This window comes from Manis javanica, chromosome 6 (assembly GCF_040802235.1).
Source record: "Manis javanica isolate MJ-LG chromosome 6, MJ_LKY, whole genome shotgun sequence".
NCBI lineage: Eukaryota > Metazoa > Chordata > Mammalia > Pholidota > Manidae > Manis > Manis javanica.
This window is the reverse complement of record NC_133161.1, coordinates 90497912-90517925: the sequence shown is the minus strand read 5'-3', so window position 1 is coordinate 90517925 and position 20014 is coordinate 90497912. Positions and strand designations below refer to the sequence as shown.

At 39.0% G+C, this 20014-nt stretch overlaps 1 protein-coding gene across 2 annotated transcripts in view; it reads right to left on the bottom strand.

Moving 5' to 3' along the window:
• PRKAR2B (protein kinase cAMP-dependent type II regulatory subunit beta) overlaps positions 1-19452 on the bottom strand; it is a 115504-nt gene extending 96052 nt beyond the window's left edge. Inside the window, exon 1 of one of the 2 annotated variants that reach the window (XM_073239031.1) lies at positions 18941-19452. In XM_073239031.1, the coding sequence (XP_073095132.1) occupies positions 18941-19259 (319 nt within the window). In that variant the 5' untranslated portion in view covers positions 19260-19452. The remainder of the gene's footprint in view (positions 1-18940) is intronic. The other variant, XM_037010878.2, reaches the window with a different exon arrangement.
• Positions 19453-20014: the final 562 nt, after the last annotated feature.

Here is a 20014-nt window from a genome sequence, read left to right as displayed (position 1 = left end):
ATGAATAAAGTATTTAGAAGGGCATACTACATAGCAGTTTAAAATAAATGAACTAGAGCTACATGAATCAGTGTAACATCATCTTAAACACTATTCCCAAAAACAAGCTGAAAGATAATTTACATAAATGAAACTTACATGTGGCACAATTTATATAAAAAATATTCAAAATAGCACTATTTCTAATCTGTGGATAAGTGCCTTCATAATAGTAATACAAGAACATGCACAGGAGATACAAACAACAAATTCACCATAGTGCTGGTTATCTATGGAGAGGGAAGGTAACAGAACAGGATGACAGGATATATAAGGGACTCCTACTGCACAGCTAGTATTTTCTTAAAGGAAAAAAAGATTAAAATTTATTAGAGCTAAAGGATGGTGTATGTGAGCACCCCTTACTTAGTTCCTTTCTGTACACTAGAAATACCTCACACTAAAAAAGAAAAAAAAAGTTCCTCTCTACTTGGTTTTATCTACAGATAAAAATCTCTCAGTATGCTCTGACACAATCACCCCAACCAGAATAATTCACACTTTAACTTTATTATCCTTGGCATATAAAAATGGTATATATTTAAATACAACTTGATGTTTTGATGTATGTATACACTGAAATCACCACAATCAATAACATGTCCATCAACTCTACATAGCTACCATTATGTGTGCACAAATGCATGCCAAGATTTTAATTTAAGCTCTATCTACATAGCAAACTTCAAGTGTACAATGCAGACAGGTAACTAGGGTCACCATGCTGTACATTATATCTCTAGAACTTGTATTCGCCTTGCATTAACTGAAACTTTCTACCCTTTTAATGCTAAATGTCCTCCATAAATATTTTTAACAAGATACTCTTTTTACAGATGAGTTTTTATTAAAATTCAAACACATCTTTTGGATTTTTTTTTTAATTTTGGTATCATTAATCTATAATTATATGAGCAACATTATGGTTACTAGACTTCCCCCATCATCAAGTCCCCATCACATACCCCATTACAGTCACTGTCCATCAGCGTAGTAAGATGCTGTAGAATCACTACTTGTCTTGTCCTTTTGGATTCTTTTTAAGGAATTATTATTAATCAAAAGTACTAAATTGCTTAGTTGTTATATAATTCCTGTTAATGACTGTCAAATAAGAAATCAAAGGCTATAAACAATTCCATATAAAAACAAAGGTACAGATCGATTCAAGATGGCGGCATGAGAGGTGAGATAGAGAACTCCTCTCAAAACCACAAATAGTACAAAAATATAGTTAGCACAACTAATCCTAAAACAGCAAAAGGAAAGAAGGCTGCACCAGACTGCATAAACCTGGAGAAGAGAGCAGACCTCACAAAACAGGATAACGTACCAAAGCCTTGATCCAGAGGGACCCAAGCCCTTCCCCCACACCAGCTCACCAGCAGGAGGAAGAGAAACGGAGTGTGGAGGGGGAGGTAGCCTAGAACTGCTGAACACACAGCCCTAGAACTGCTGAACACACAAACCTACACTGTGTGGTGCTCTGGAGGTTCGTGGGGTTGGGGAGCTGCGATAGGCGGAGTGCTTGAGAGACTGATATTCTGGCCATTTGTGGAGAACAGGGATCCACATCCGGAGACTTTGGGACAAAGGAAAGGCAGGTGGTCTGAGAGGCTTCCTAGCAACGAGAAGAATGCTGAAGGAGCAGGGTTGGCACGGAGCTTGCTGCATGGGAGAAGGGATACTAACTGAGTTAAATTAGACAAGGTGGTCTGGACACACTCTGCCCAGCAGGTTGGGAATTTTGAGGAGCTTCAGGCACTCCATCACCATGGCTGGCTACTCAGATCCAAGGCCCCCTCCTGTCCTGCTGGCACCAGCTCGCAAAACAGCCGTCAATGCGCTGGCATTAGGCCAGCCAGAGGGAGGCCCCACCTAAAACAGCTAGAGATGAAAAGTACAGAGACAAACACTAGAGACGAAAAGCAGAGAGGCTTACACCTGTGTTCTCAGCCCACTGGCTCTGGCACTGGAGACAGGCATTGCAGCCGGGAATCAGGAAATAGCTCTTTCCTACCCCCTAGGCACCAGTGCCACTCCCCTGCGATGCCCAACCTCACTCCAGGGGTTGAGGAGATACAGAGACTAGAGCTTTTGGGCACTAGAGGGCGCTACATAGAAATATGAAGCGTCAAAGGAACCTGGTTCAGACCAAATTCTCACAAACCCCAGAAAAAGGGACAAATGAAACTGAACTTACCAATCTTCCTGAAAGAGAGTTCAAAACAAAACTCATAAACATGCTCATGGAGGTACAGAAAAATATTCACGAACTAAGGAACGAATTTAAGACAGAGATTCAATCATTAAGAAATTTCAGATCTGAAATGAAACATACAATGGAGGGATTTAAAACCAGATTAGATGTAGTAGAAAAAGAGATGGTAAATGGAATAGAAATTAGAGAAGAGGAATACAAAACTGAGACACAGAGAGAAAAAAGGATCTCTAAGAATGAAAGAATATTGAGAGAACTGTGTGACCAATCCAAACCGAATAATACTCACATTATAGAGGTACCAGAAGAAGAAGAAAGAGAAAAAGGGATAGAAAGCGTCTTTGACAATGTAATTGCTGAAAACTTCTCCAGTCTGGGGAAGGAGATAGTCTCTCAGGCCATGGAGGTGCACAGATCTCCTAACACAAGGGACCCCAAAAAGACAACATCAAGACATATAATAATTAAAATGGCAAAGATCAAGGATAAGGATAGACTTTTAAAAGTAGCTAGAGAGAGAAAAAACATCACATACAAAGGTAAACCCAACAGGCTATCATCAGACTTCTCAACAGAAATCTTACAGGCCATAAGTGAGTGGCATTGATGTATTTAACGCAATGAAAAAGAAGGGCCTCGAACCAAGAATATTCTATCTGGCAAGGCAATCATTTAAATTTGAAGGAGGCATTAAACAATTTTCAGATCAGCTAAAGCTGAGAGAATTTACCTCCCACAAATTACCTCTATAGTGCATTTTGGAGGGACAGCTATAGATGGAAGTATTCCTAAGGCTAAATAGCTGTCACCAGGGGAAATAAAACCACAGTAAAGTAGAACCATTAATTACTAAGCAGATACAAAATCAAATCAACTACCCCAAAGTCAATCAAGGGATAAAGAGTACAAAATATGATACCTAACATATAAAGAATGGAGGAGGAAGAAAAAGGAGGGAAAACAAAAAAGAACCTTTAGGTTGTGTTTGTAATAACATACTAAGTGAGTTAAATTAGACTGTTAGATAGTAAGGGAATTACCCTTGAACATTTGGTAACCACAAATCTAAAGCCTGCAAAGGCAATAAGTATATACCTATTGATAATCACCCCAAAATGTAAATGGTCTGAATGCACCAATCAAAAGACAGAGAGTCACTGAATGTATAAAAAAACAAGACCCGTCTATATGCTGCCTACAAGAAACTCACTTCAAAGCCAAAGACATATACAGACTGAAAGTAAAGGGATGGAAAAAGACATTTCATGCAATTAATAGGCAGAAAAAAGCAGGAGTTGCAGTACTTGATCAGACAAAATAGAATTCAAAACAAAGAAAGTCACAAGAGAAAAAGAAGGATATTACATAATGATAAAAGGTTCAGTACAACAAGAGGATATAACTATTATAAATATCTATGCACCCAACACTGGATCACCTACATATGTGAAACAAATACTAACAGAATTAAAGCAGGAAACAGAATGTAATGCATTCATTTTAGGAGACTTCAACACACCACTCACTCCAAAGGACAGATCAACCAGACAGAAAATAAATAAAGAGACAGAGGCACTGAATAACGTATTAGAACAGATGGACCTAATGGACATCTACAGAACACTCCATCCAAAAGCAACAGGATACACATTCTTCTCAAGTGCACATGGAACATTGTCAAGAATAAACCATACACTAGGCCACAAAAAGAGCCTCGGTAAATTCAAAAAAATTGAAATTGTACCACCCAGCTTCTCAGATCACAAAGGTATGAAACTAGAAATAAATTATGCAAAGAAAATGAAAAATGCCACAAACACATGGGGGCTTAATAACATGCTCCTAAATAATCAGTGGATCAATGACCAAATAAAAACAGAGATCAAGCAATATATGGAGACAAATGACAACAATAATTCAAAACCGCAAAATCTGTGGGACACAGTAAAGGCCGTGCTAAAAAGGAAGTATATTGCAATACAGGCCTACCTCAGGAAAGAACAATCCCAAATGAACAGTCTAAACTCACAATTAACAAAACTAGAAAAGGAAGAACAAATGAGGCCCCAAGTCAGTAGAAGGAGGGACATAATAAAGATTAGAGCACAAATAAATAAAATTGAGAAGAATAAAATAGAAAGAATCAATGAAAAGAGGAGCTGGTTCTTCGAGAAAATAAACAAAACAGATAAACCCTTAGCCAGACTTCTCAAGAAAAAAAGAGATTCTACACACATAAACAGAAACAGAAATAAGAAAAGAAAAATCATTATGGACACCACAAAAATACAAAGAATTATGAAAGAAAATTATGAAAAATTATATGCTAACAAACTGGATAATCTAGAAGAAATGGACAACTTTCTAGAAAAATACAACCTTCCACGGCTGACCCAGGAAGAAACAAAAATTCTGAATGGACCAATTACCAGCAAGGAAATTGAATTGGCAATCAAAAATCTACCTAAGAACAAAACACCTGAAGCAGATGGTTTCACTGCTGAATTTTATCAAACATTTAGTGAAGACCTAATACCCATCCTCCTTAAAGTTTTCCAAAAAGTAGAAGCAGATGGAATACTCCCAAACTCCTTCTACGAAGCCAACACCACTTTAATACCAAAACCAGGCAAAGACACCACAAAAAAAGAAAATTATGGACCAATATCCCTGATGATCACAGATGCAAAAATACTCAATAAAATATTAGCAAACCGAATTCAAAAATACATCAAAAAGATCATCCATCACGATCAAGTGGGATGCATTCCAGGGATGCAAGGATGGTACACCATTCGAAAATCCATCAACATCATCCACCACATCAACAAAAAGAAGGACAAAAACCACATGATCATCTCCATAGATGCTGAAAAAGCATTTGACAAAATTCAACATCCATTCATAATAAAATCTCTCAACAAAATGGGTATAGAGGGCAAGTACTCAACATAATAAAGGCCATATACGACAAACCCACAGCCAACATCATACTTAACAGTGAGAAGCTGAAAGCTTTTCCTTTAAGATTGGGAACAAGACAAGGATGCCCACTCTCCCCACTTTTATTCAACATAAGTCTGGAGGTCCTAGCCAAATGGAATCAGACAACACAAAGAAATAAAAGGCATCAAGATTGGCAAGGAAGAAGTCAAACTGTTATTATTTGCAGATGACATGATATTGTACATAAAAAAAACTAAGGAACTCATCCCAAAACTACTAGATCTAATATCTGAGTTCAGCAATATTGCTGGATACAAAATTAACACACAGAAATCTGTTGCATTCCTATACACTAAAGATGAACTAGTAGAAAGAGAAATCGGGAAAACAATTCCATTCACAATTGCATCATAAAGAATAAAATACCTAGGAATAAACATAACCAAGGAAGTGAAAGACCTATACTCTGAAAACTACAAGACACTCATGAGAGAAATTAAAGAAGGTACACATCCTGTGCTCATGGATAGGAAGAATTAATATTGTCAAAATGGCCATCCTGCCTAAAGCACTTTTTTTACAGATTCAATGCAATCCCTATCAAAACATCAATGAACTAGAGCAAATAGTTCTAAAATTCATATGGAACCACAAAAGACCCCGAATAGCCAAAGCAATCTTGAGAAGGAAGAATAAAGCTGGGGGAATTATGCTCCCTGACTTCAAGCTCTACTAAAAAACCACAGTAATCAAGACAAGTTGGTACTGGCATAAGAACAGACCCACAGACCACTGGAACAGACTAGAAAGCCCAGATATAAACCCTGACATATATGGTCAATTAATATATGATAAAGGAGCCATGAATATACAATGGGAAAATGACAGCCTCTTCAACAGCTCGTGTTGGCAAAACTGGACAGCTACATGTAAGAGAATGAAACTGGATTACTGTCTAACCCCATACACAAAAGTAAACTCAAAATGGATCAAAGACCTGAATGTAACTCATGAAACCATAATACTCTCAGAAGAAAACATAGGCAAAAATCTCTCGAATATAAACATGAGCAACTTTTTTCTGAACGCATCTCCTCGGGCATGAGAAACAAAAGCAAAAATGAACAAATGGGACTACATCATGCTAAAAAGCTTCTGTACAGCAAAGGACATTATCAGCGGGAAGAAAAAGCCATTCCTACAGTATGGGAGAATATATTTGTAAATGACATATCCAACAAGGGGTTAATATCCAAAATATATAAAGAACTCACATGCCTCAAAAAGATATATGTTCCCCTATGTTTATTGCTGCACTATTTACAATAGCCAAGAAATGGAAGCAACCTAAGTGTCCATCAGTAGAAGAATGGATAAAGATGTGGTACATAAACACAATGGAATATTATTCAGCCATAAGAAGAAAACAAATCCTACCATTTGCAACAACATGGACGGAGCTAGAGGGTAGTATGCTCGGTGAAATAAGCCAGGCAGAGAAAGACAGGTACCAAATGATTTAACTCATCTGTGGAGCATAAGGACAAAGCAAACCTGAAGGAACAAAACAGCAGCAGACTCACGGAACCCAAAAATGGAATAACAGTTGCCAAAGGGAAAGGGACTGCGGGGATGGCGGTGGGAAGGAGGGATAAGGGGAAAAAGGGGCATTATGATTAGCACACATAATGTAGGTGGGGGTTACGGGGAAGCCAGTATAGCACAGAGAAGACAAGTAGTGATTCTATAGCATCTTACTATGCTGATGGACAGTGACTGTAATAGGGTATGTGGTGGGGACTTGATAATGGGGGAATCCAGTAACCACAATGTTGCTCATGTAATTGTATATTAATGATACCAAAAAACAAAACAAAACAAAACAAGGTATACACAAATGTTTATCTTTTGTCCTTCTAAAAATATATTAAGATAGCAATTTATAGTGGAGCAAGTACATAATTACGGGCTTTTGGAATAAAACCACATTCTAACATAAAACTTAGGGAAGTATAAATTTGTCCCATCTTGAGCTTTCACAAATATTATGACATGAGGAAAAAAACTGGCAAAAAGCTGTCAATTTAATACAACTAATTTTTTCCAATTAATTTATATTTCAAGTACATACTGATGTTTTTACTATAAGCATCTGCCTCATTTAAATAAATAAGTGACTATTTGCAATACTCCTACCTACTCTTTCTTAAGTTGTTTTAAAATGGCTTGCTAGAACTTAAAACCATAAAAATGGAGATTTTGCACACATGAATTTATTTACTCTGGCAGGTTAACACTGATTCTTAAGGGACGGATGGTATGAAAATACAGTACATCTTTATTCTAATGCTTTTTTCATTTTTTTAAGTCAGACTATTTACCTTGCATTTCAAATGGAATTAAAGGAGTTAATATTTAAAGGAGCATGGGATTTTTTAAGTTTGAAACACTTGGCTAAAAACTTTACTTTTATATTTTTCATTAGTTACTTTTCTAAAAAAAGCATGATTAATCCTCTGCCTTGAAAGCAGTCTCTAGTTTCTTATATTTCCAATAAACTTCATTTTTAAAAACTGCCATGTTCTGACTTCTAAAACTTGCCTCTCCCATTCTCCTTCCTTGCCTCCCTTTCTTAATAAACCAATACACAGTGCTTAACATACAACAGACACTGTTACATCATTTAATTCCTACAACAACCCTCAGAGATAGGTACTATCATTATTCCCATTTCACAGATGAGGAAACTGAGGCACAGATGGTAAATGTTAACTTGCTCAAGGTGCCAGAAGTGATAAATGGCAGAGCCAGAATTCAAACCCAGAGTCAATGACAAAGTGAAGTCTTTTTTTTTTTAAAGTTTCCAATGTTTCTGATTTTTCATGTCTGTATTTTTACATTTTCAGCAACTAAAAGCAATCTGTTTTCCATAACTACCAGGTTTAAGAAACATGAGGCGGAGGAAAGGGGGCTCTACTGACCATGTTTATCAAATTAGTGGAGGGAAAAAACAGAATGCCATGAGAATACAGAGAGAACAGCCATAACTGAAGAAAACACATTCAGTTTAGGACAAAATTATTTGGAAGTGCCTGAGGAACAAGCAAGCAAAAGTGGCTGCTGGTAAGCAAGAAAACGTGTTGCTCTCAGTCTTTAGAGGGGAGGTCTGTGCTGGAGCTGGAGGGAAAACTGGAGAGCTCCAATGGGCAAGTAAGCCTTGAGTGGAGTGCAGGATTCATGCAAGAAAGGGAGGAAGGCAGCCTGCATTCTAGGTGGTAGAAATGATGAGGAAAGGCAGAGAGATTAAAAAAAAAAAAAGGTCAGACAAGTTTTGGATTTAGCACAGGGCTCTTTCAGTGAAGCAAGGACATGGGATATTTAGGTGGGTTTGAATGTCTCCCCAGTTAGAATGTGAAATCCTTACTGGCCAGACAAGCCTGTGTGTCCGTGTTCTTTGCATTTTGTAGAGTCATCAAGTATCAGATCAAAATATAATAAAGCCTCGTTTTTAATATAATGAAGTCTAAACACTCTGAAACTGAAGATAGGCTAAAGCTTTTTTCTTTTATGAAAATGTTTTGAAATGCATTAATGTGAAGGATCATTAGGCGATTTTAAATGTCTTCATGCCAAAGAGGGTTTCAATTGTTTTAGATACATTTATAGACATTTACCATTATTACACATTTAGTATTCAATTAAGGTTAATTTAAAGTATATTTGAGCACCTACTGTGGGCAAAGGGCAGCACACACAGGAAAGCCCTAGAGGGAGAGAGCATATTCCTGCACATTCCTGCCTGCCTGTGGCAAGGATACCTGGTACCTGCAAAGCCTACTCGGATGCAGAACACGTTCATCCTGCCACACTGATACCACCCATGTCAGAGAGACTGCAAAGGCTTTTGGTGGGGTGAAATGTCAGCTGACCTCTGGAGAGTGGGATCTGGCAGAAAGTTCAGGAAAGAGGACTGTACGCTGAGGACCAAGGGAATAATTTACGTAAGAATATTTGGCTGGATCAGTTCAGAAGCACATTCTGTCTTATTTACTACTGAATGGACACTTACATGTAAAGTAAATTGCCTTCCTTTCATGTCTTTTTACAATTAAAATGTATTGGATAGTAATACAAGCATGCAGTACATACTGTTTCAAATTACAGATAGGAGAGAGTGAAAATGTCTCCCTTCTAACCAACTGTTGTCTCCAAAGGATGTCCCTCTATGAAACTTAATTTCCTTTAAACTCTTATACTTAAATTTTCCTCTAATTCTGATTGGCATTTCCATGATTTAGTGATTCTTAAGCAACACCTTTAATATGAATGATTCTCTTTGTCACATCCCCAAAATCTGAACCAAGAACAATGCTACTCTACAATCTAGATTGGGGTTCAAGGTGTGGTCAGGAATGCAAGTTTAAAAGAAAAAAGCCTGAATCTTACCTTTCAGGAAATATGATTTTATTTCCGTTCTTATGATAGAAATTTCCTCTTTATTCTGCCAAACTTCTGTTGACTCAAACGATGAACTTACCAATGAATGTCTTAAAACCCATATACACATGCATGCTAGGATCCTGCCAACCTGCAGGCCCTTTATAATCTAGGAGTTTAAATCAGGAAACCAAAGTTGATTATATGTACCTTACATATTAATAGAGTATCAAGTTCAGTTGTATTGTTTGGAGTTGTGATCTTCAAAATGGGTTCATACACCCCAAGGCAGAGTATAAGGCAAACCTTTTGTGTGAAGGAAAAACAATTTAACTTGTGAATTAAAGTCAAAATACTTTTGACTTCTTCCTTTCAGAATTCATGTGGGATGCTTTACCATGTACATAAATACACTGGTATATGCATGAGATTTATAAATACATATATTAGGAGTACATACACATATACATTTTGCTAATGAGGGTACATAATCAAAAAGTTTTGAGCATTAAACTGCTCAGCATATCAGGTGTTCATTTTTAAAAATAAACATTTTATTCAGTTTCTACAGTGTATGAAGTGCTAAAGATAGGAAAACAAAGTGTAAAAGGGCCAGATCAATGCTGAGCTAGACTGCACATTTTCAGAGGGAAAAACAGATAGCTTATTTTTGATAGGTGGTTCTTTTCAATCCAGTTACTGCTACAAGCATAACTGAAAATGCAGGATATGTACCATGGCTAAGGAAATGGCTCTGAACTTAGACTGTCACAGGTTCAAACCCTGACTCCATCACTTGACTCTGAAGAGGGCTAAATGACATGTATAAATGTCCTTGTTCAGTGTCTGATACTTAAGCAGCCAAAAATGTTAATAATTATTATTAAACAAAAAGAATATCATTTAACAAACATTAACTTTCTATAGAAACTGAAATGAAACAGCTGAGTCATGTTTTAATTCAGCATAACCTTTTGGAAAGATGCTTTTTTGGGTCTAAATGAAATGTATTTAAACAAGTGGAAGCTTTTCCCCTTCTTTTCTATCCAAAAATAAAATCCTCTTAATATCACTCCCAGGAACTATTTTGCCTTGGAACAGCTAATGTAAATTAAACAATGTCAGTCTCTAGCCAAACTACGGAATAACTGTATACAGCATATCTTCTTGGCTTCACTTTTATGTGGAACACGTGTTTATATTTTGACCTTTTGTCTTTTTTTAAAATACAGGAACATTTTTAAACAGCAGCAACTGGAATGATTTTTTTTTTTTAGTTTCCAAACATATTAAGTTACACATGGCAGAGCCTATTGCTGAAACATTTATAAATGTTACACCAACTGTGTTTATATTTCTGATTTTTTTAGATTGTTGTGTTTGCATGTAAGCCATGACCTGAAAATTTTAGCTCAAATTCTTTCCAAAAAATAATTACATAATGGAACAGCCTGAGTCATTTTGAACTTCCGAAGCACAAAACTCACTCCCATAAAATGAAGACAATAATCAGCATCATAGTAATGTTTTTATATGGGATTTTTGACTATCCCAACCACAACTAAATGGTATGGACAACTGGAAGGGCAATAAGAACAAGACCAGGAGCACAGTAATAATTCATTCACCTTAGAAAAAAATGCTGCACCCTTTTTTCTTTTCCATTTATGAAACTGGATTCTTAAGCAACTGATAAAATGAAGTCTAATATGAGGTTTCACTGCAATTTAAAAAAGCAAGAATAAACAAATGATAAGTCTGAGAGAAAAAGTACAAAAGCCCTTCTCTTGGCCTGGCCTTTCAAACCTTATCTATCACCTGAATGGAAGATAGACAGAATTCGTAAGATGTCAGTTAATATAAATAGCACACAGAATGTTAAGTGATAGTTCTATGAACAAGAAGACCAAAACCGACTAAATTTGGGTAAGAAACTTCTCCAGCTCTCAGCTGCCCCATCTGTTCAATGAAATAGATAATGTACACTATGAGTCCAGAGATAATAAATTAATGAGAATAATCATTTTTTTATCTCAGCAAAAGGAGTTGGCTCTTAATTAACATTTTTTTTAATGAAAAAAGAAAAAAGAATTTATTGGTTTATGTAACCGAAAAGCCTAAGGTTGTCGGCTTCAGGCACAGCTGGATCCAGGGTCTCAAACAAAGAACTCTCCCTCTTTCAACTAAGTTTTCCTCTGGTGCGCTTCACTCGCAGGTAGTCATTTCCCATGGGGATGAAATGGCCTCAGCAATCCCTGGTTTATATATATATATATATATATATATATATATATATATATATATATATATATAAATTTTTTTTAATTTTGGTATCATTAATCTACAATTACATGAAGAACATTATGTTTACTAGACTCCCCCCTTCACCAAGTCCCCCCCCACATACCCCTTCAGTACCTGTCCATTAGCATAGTAAGATGCTGTAAAATCACTACTTGTCTTCTCTGTGTTGTAGAGCCCGCCCCGTACCCCCCTCCACATTATACATGCTAATTGTAATGCCCTCTTTATTTTTCCCACCCTTATCCCTCCCTTCCCACCCATCCTCCCCAGTCCCTTGCCCTTCGGTAACTGTTAGTCCATTCATGGGTTCTGTGATTCTGCTGCTGTTTTGTTCCTTCAGTTTTCCTTTGTTCTTATACTCCACATATGAGTGAAATCATTTGATACTTGTCTTTCTCCGCCTGGCTTATTTCACTGAGCATAATACCCTCTAGCTCCATCCATGTTGTTGCACATGGTAGGATTTGTTTTCATCTTATGGCTGAATAATATTCCATTGTGTATATGTACCACATCTTCTTTATCCATTCATCTACTGATGGACATTTAGGTTCAATTAACATATTTTTTTTCCCATGCAAGAGACTTTATTATCTAAAAGAGAGAGTGGCTGCCCCAGAGGGAGGGGGAGAGAAAGAGAGAGAGAGAGAGAGAGAGAGAGAGAGAGAGAGCAGGGAGAGCAGGGGGACAGAGAGACAGAGAGCAGCAGTGTGGTGCAGAGTGTTGTCAATTAACATTTTTGCAGAGAGTAAATGAATACAGCACCCAACCTTCCCACTTTCATACATTTATTCTCCTAACAGGCCACCCCAGGGCTCAGCCCTTCCTAGTACTGTGACTTTATAGACACTATGGTGGATCCTGCCATCACTCCATCTCTCTCACTGAAACCCTCTCTCTAACACCCTCCACCACAGGCCTTCTCCTTGCTACTGGTCTCATTAAATGACTTTCTTAATGGGTCCCAAAAAATTCCTCACTGATGAATTCAAAGGCCTGTTAGTATTTACAGGTTGAAAAGAAACACATTTGTTTTTGACACAACTGTGACCAAAAATCTTGACAGGTGGAAATTTATTGGCATCCATGGAATGAGATTTGCAAAAATAAATAACCATTAAATATTTACTCACCCCACCCATACACAGCACATCACTTTATGTGCAACCTCAAATGGAAGGCTTATAACTGTCTCACAGTAAACAATGGCCAAACAGTTTTTAAGATAGCATCCCATGCTTCCATTTTTGTTTAGGTGTTTTGATTCTATGCACACTCTGCAGACAAAGGATAAGTTACTCAAAGAACCCTTCACAAGTCCCAAGTGATCTCACGCCTCTCTTCCCATCCCTACCTCCCCCCTCCTTGCCTTTTTCCCTTCCCCTCTCTCCCTCCCTTTTCCCAAAGCCTAAAGTACCACATGGATAAGAGTTTGAGAAAGGACATCTATTCAAGTCCTTTGATTTCCAATTTCAGTCCCTAAAGCAACCCACCTAATACTACTATTAAAATGAATAATATTCATAACAGCTCCACTTTGAAAATAACAATTATCATCTGTAATTCCGTATTTTAAAAATCTTCTCCAACAGTATTGTTTTATGCTCATGACTAAAATAAATGGCGTCAATATTTTACAGCTGTCATGAATGATGTACTCCATTTCAGGAGGAATTAAGACTATCATGTAAACTTAAAATTTACCATGTAAATTTCTAACAGCCAAAGACCATAAAGCCTCATGAACTATAAAATCTTGGAGCTGTTAGCTAAAAACTGTGAGTTGAAAGGATGTGGGTTTTATTACTGTGCAACATAATTTCACATTAAATCCTAGGTGGAACTACCACATAAACCCATTTCCTATTTCATCTCTCTAAAAAATGCAAACACTAGGTTCACTTCCCACAAAATACAATGAAATTGCTATTCTGCAAGAAAAGTTTGCACTTCTATCAGACCTTATGTTATTTAGATCATTTATTTAACAGGTAATCAATGCCTGCTGTGTGCACTGTCCTAAGGTCCTTATAAACATTAAATACCATTAGTATGATAACTGGTCAACATGCCTAGTGGTGTTTCATATATTTAAAAAAAAATCTGAATTAAAGTTAATCCAAAAAAGCTGACTTTCATGAACATTTTTCAAACCAATTAAATGCATTTAAGAGGTTGATAAGATGTTAAAAGATAGTTTAACTTTCGGTTAGTTGCATAAGAGAACTACAACCACTAAAATAATTTTATTAATATGTTGACAGCTAAGTGCAGTAGGAGTCAAGAGCTAACAATCAGCTGCTCTGCATCACAAACTCTAGTAGCCACAGAGAGAGCAAGTTCTTAGAGACACACAGAAGTGAGTCTAGTCACTAAACCAGTACAACAATTCTTTAAAGCTATGATTTCCCACTGTCAGTTAGGCAAAGAACTCAATAGGTCACTGATTTTTTTACTCCCAGTATGGGCATGGTTAAGAACATTTTCACAGCAGATTCTTGGGAAGCCAGTCTGTCTCCTGGCCTTATTGCTTCTGCCATCTCGTTTTAGGGAGACCACATAAACCACTGCAGATAAATGAATTTCTGAGTTTTATTCAAGTTCTAATGAAGCTTAGTTCTTCTAATTCTGTATCTAACAAGATAAAGACTATTTGCTCATAATCATCTAAGAAACCTTCTTAGATACATTAATATTCTTCTCAACTCTCCTTCATCCATTTCTTCTCGTGATAAATAACTTTTGTTCCCTTAATCTCCCACCACAAGCTCCAAATTTTCAGTATTTTACATTTTAAGGTTCTCTTGTAAAGTCTCTGTAATCCCTCTAAATTGTAAAAAATCAAAAATAGATAAGGATCTCCAACAAAGATTTGACATAGGTCAGAGTTAGGATTAAGTCATAGTTGTTACATAGTAATTTTACATGTATACATACATACATACATATATATATATATTGTGTATATATAAATTTATACATATTTATGTATCTTTGACATGCTTTATAAGGCATGGTTCTATATTTCTGGCTTGTATATCCACTTTGAACTAGAGATCTTTTTCTTCCACAATAGGGAAAATTATCTCTTCTGTATTAGTTTATTTTTCTCCCAGCTTGGTTGCTTTTCATGTATCCACATGTAATTGATTTTGTTTCTGGTCACTTGTCAATTTAACATGATAATTTGGAATTTAATTCTTTCATTTTATAATTTCAGCAATTTCAATTTAGAAATTATTGAGCAACATAGGAACTCACAATGATGACTATATAAAACCATTAATTACTATAGATTTCACTCCAGACTAATACTGATCCAACTCTTTGGCCTACTGTTAAACCTTGCTAATAACTTCCAAGCTTGGGGACATTACCCTTTCCTAAGTGACATATCAAGCTTTATTTGCTTTCTGTAGGATGGGAAAGAGGGAGGCAGCCTCCATTAGAGCTTCTTTCAGGATTTCAATAGTTCCCCACCAATGACAGATCACCATTAGCTATTATCATTCTAGCACCTAAAGGTTGCCCTTTAACCAGAATTGGTAGAAAACTGAAAGTAAAAATTAAAAGTGATAATATTAAAAGAGAATAGGAGAGGAATGGGAAAGCTATCAGCAGGGGAAGGGATCTTTGGAAAGGTAAGAAGAAAAGAACACCTTCCTCCATCTGGATGTTTGGCCTAGTGCCATCAATGGCCATGCTACCAGACCCTGGCTCACTTATTTGATTCAGCTGCCACCAACTATGTGGTCAAGGTCACATGCTTGATTCCTACGTGAGTCATGGGTATGTTGCACCATCAAAAACTGATCTTTTTGCCCGACCTCTCATCACTTGTCCTAAAGGGATTCATGAAAGTAGGTATGAACCAATCAATGCAAATTCATCACCATTACTGGAAAAATAACCAGGAAAACCTGACCAATGAGTCAGCCCATACTACAAATTTCATTTAGGAAGAACTCCCTACTGGTCTTGGGTCAGAGAGATGTGAGCAAGAAATCAGGCTCTACTACTCACTGGTCCTATATGTGACCCTGGACAAGTTTATTTTTCAGAACCTTAAAGATAAAACACGTTCAGGGTCTCAAGTAGAGCTTGAGATAAAAGGAATACTCAAGAGATGCCAGCCCCACTCTCTTCCAGAGATAAAACCTGGGAGATCACAGGCATGGAGCCAGGACCTCCTGTGTTCCAATCCCCGTTCTGCAGCATACTAGCTGTGTGACCCTGGACAAGTGATGGCCTCATCTTTCTCACAGAGCCGGGATAACAATTAAAGCATTTAGATAAGGCCTAGCATACAGCAAATGGCAACAAATGACAGCTATCTTTTTTAACTATTAAGAAGAGGTATTATTACCATTTCTCTTGATTAATGTATATCAAAGTGAGGTCAGGAAACTATGGATAACAGAATGATCTGGGATGTCTATCAGCAAAAAAAAATCCCTTGTCCCAGTCCAACCTATTCAAAAAAGCTCTCCAAGAATGGTAACAGTTAATACTCATTTCTCAATTCAACTTCCTTGAGATTGCACACTCAAATTTAAGAATTAGTGATCCAGCTGGTCTTGTGCTGGGTCACATTAAATTAAGACTTGCCATGTAGTACTTTTTACTATGCCAGAAGAATTACCCAGTGTCTGATGTTTTCACACTTTGTCACATTTTTAGACCTAGATGTTAAACTGATAGACTCACTCCTATTATATTTTTCCCCCAATGGCACCATTTTGACTCCCCCACACTCCCTCACCAAGGATCAGCAAACTATGAAGTATAGCCCCAACCTCCAAAGGGAATACCTGTTTAAAAAAAGAAAAAGAAAAATATGCAATACGAACCATATCTTGCTCACAAAGCCTACTGTCTGTTCCTTTACAAAAAAGTTTGCAACCCCTTGGTAGCCTATAATTATTTTTATATTGTGTATCTCAATAAAATTTGCTTAAAAAATAATATGAGGAAATTGATTAGAAAAGAAAATGTTCTAGAAGATATTTTCTACTGGACCTGGTAGAGGGGATACCATTGCCCAAGTTTCTGTTATACATGCATACATATATGTGTATTGGATAATGATCAAGTTGTACTGGTTGCAGTCAAAAAGTTTTGAAGTCCTTGGGGCCAGGGCTGGTTAATAAATAGTGAAATTAACAAGTATTTATTAAAACTCACTGAGCAATTTTTACTATAAAGGTGCCTTGGGGAATCCATATAAAATGATCCCTGGTGTTTAGAAATTAATAGCTTATTTCTTCGCTGCAAAATGGAAATAAAATCTGGTCTATGTACATTGTAAGGAGAAAATGGAATCGTCAATGCAAAGTACTTCAAAAGCATTATACAAACAAAATATTTTAGTCATACTAACAATATATCATATTCAACATATATAGATTTGCCAAGTCCCTTAGTTCCTAGTTTCCTCCAATCCAGAAACTAGTCCTTTTTTTTCTGTGTCGTGTGCATTGGATGTGTATGTATGCATGTGTACATGCATGTGTCAAGAGCATAAAAGAAGTATTAGATGCTTCTGCCCTTTCTGTGTCGTCCGTTATTGGCTTCTCCTTTCCATCTATTTAAAATGTTTTCTTCTATCCTTTTTTTTGTTTCTAGCAAGAAACGCATCTGATTAAATTCTTGTGCAAAAAAAAAAAACAAAACAATTAAGAATGTGATTATCCTACCCCTACAAACACTAAAAAGTTCGAAACTAAAAATTTTAAAGTAACAACCTTCCCTTTCCAAGGTTTTTGTGGTTGCTTCAGACACGCTAAAAATACATTAATTTTACTACACATTTCAACAATTTTGCAAAGAAAAGAAACATCTTCCTAGGAACATACACAAGGCAATGACACTTTAAAACGTTTCATTATATGAAATGCACTCCGGACACACTAACTACAAGCAGTGTAAATAAAAGCTGGTGCAATGCTGAATACATATTTGCCTTACACCACAAAGAGAAAATACTTGCACATTTGCAAACCATTGTGTTTTAGCTTAGGATGCCATAAAGATGGGATTTAGGCATGTTTTGTAAAATACAGGACACTGTAAATATGTGTGTCTGTTACTGAAAGAGGGTTGTAAGCAGAAGGGGTGGGGCTTGCTAGGAGCAGCTATTTGAGAAAATTCCTTTTCTTACCCATTCATTCTTTTTAGCTTCAGTGTCTGGCACAGTCCTTACAATTACTCACTGGCTTTTCATTCTAAAGACAACCAACAAGCTTTCAGAACTTCCTACAGTGTTTTTCACACACTTCTTTAAAAAGGCACCAAGTCATTCAATATTTGTTTTTAAATAAAAAGCGAACAAATTAGCCCGTTTCCTCATTCCAAAGACCCCATGGGTTGAGGGTTAAACAGGATCCTTTGTTGTATGTCCAGAATTAACACAATGCGGCATTGGTAAACTGTTAAATTATAGATTACTGTTTCTAAGAACGTCAAAGCTCTTATCACAAATTTTATGTGAGTCCAATTTCATGCACCTTTGAGTGAATCTGCCGTCCTAACGGCAGTAAAGCCAATTCAATTGAATACCCCTCGCCTTTTCTCTTCGAACACTCCATTAATAAATGTAAGGGCTGAAAGAGGACTCCAAGCGAGCCAGTTTTCTTTGTACACAATGGTCTCCGTCAAGCGAAACAGCTCCAACCACAGTGAGAGTCGTCTTTCAGATGCCCACCCCAAAGCGGCCATCCTCCGCCCCCGAGCGCAGGACGAGGGGGCAAATGGCAGAGAGCCGCAACCTTTCAGCTCCCCCCTCCAGAGGGGACGAGGGGGGAGGGCATGACAAGGGAGCAGAGTAGGAAGGTGGGCGGGTGAGAGACAGAAATGGATGCTGAGGGGGTGGGCGCGATGGCGAGGCAGGGAAGGTGGAGCACGCGGGGAGGTGGGTGCGCCAAGCCGCGGAATTAAGAGCAAAGCGGGGCAGGGCGGTGGGAAGCGGGGCCGCGCAGGGCGCGGGGTCCTCACCATTGAACGCCCCCGCGTCCGCGACCGCCGCCTCCTCCTCCTCCTCCTCCTCCTCCCCGTTTTCGGAGTCCGTGTGCACGGGCTCCTCGGCGAAGTTGACCCCCTTGCTGGGGGTGCCGCCACCGGCGACGGCGCCCGCGTCCCCCCACGTCCTGCCCTCATGACCGAAGCGCGCGGTGCCTTTGCGCTCGTTCTCCTCCTGAAGGCGCGTGAAGTGCTGCAGCGCGAACTCCAGCAGGTCCGCCGGCTGGTGCCTCAGCACCTCCACCGTGAAGCCCTGCAGCAGCTCCGTAAGTCCCGCCGGGATCTCGATGCTCATCCTGCCTCCGGGGCGGCGGGCGCCTGGGCGCCGCCCTCGCCCCCTCCGCGGAACGGCCTCGGGCCCCGCGGCAGTCCAGCGAGCGCGGACGGCGCTACCGGTTGCGAGCGCGGAGCACTTGGCCCCAGCCGCCCGGCTGGCCCGGCCCGCGGCTCCCTGCTCCCGGCTGCTCCGTGCGGCGGCGGCGGCTGAGCGAGCGCGGCCCCAGGAGGACTGGCAGCATCTCCGGCTCCTCCCGCTCCCGCCGTGGCCGCCCCTCTTCCCCGCCCGGGCCGCCCCGCCCCGCCCCCGCCGCGCCGCCGCGCGCCCACGTGACCCCTGGAAACCATGGCAACCTCCGCTGGCGGGCGCCGCGCACCGCACTCCTGCCGCCGCCGCTGGGCCGAAGAGGCTGCTGGGTGCCGGCGGTCTCGCGGGGAGCGCGGCAGGAGCGCCCCGGGAGTCGGGACCGGGGGCCCTGGGCCCCACTCTCCACCACCGGGCGTCAGCCCCCACGCGCCTCGCCGTCCACCTGGCCGCGCAACGTGGGAAGCCACGTACAGCTGGTGCCGTGCGATTTGCCCTGAAACTTCAGTCTCCATCTCGGTAGCATCATTTTATTTTCCTCCGCGATAAGTGTTGGTAATGTCTTCTGTTTAAAGTCATATCGTGGTGCGCGTTCTCTTTATGGACAAAGAAAGAATACCCCATCTTCGTGACACCATTCTTTTCCTTCGCAACACTCTATCCTTTCTCTGTATTTACTGTGCTTTGCT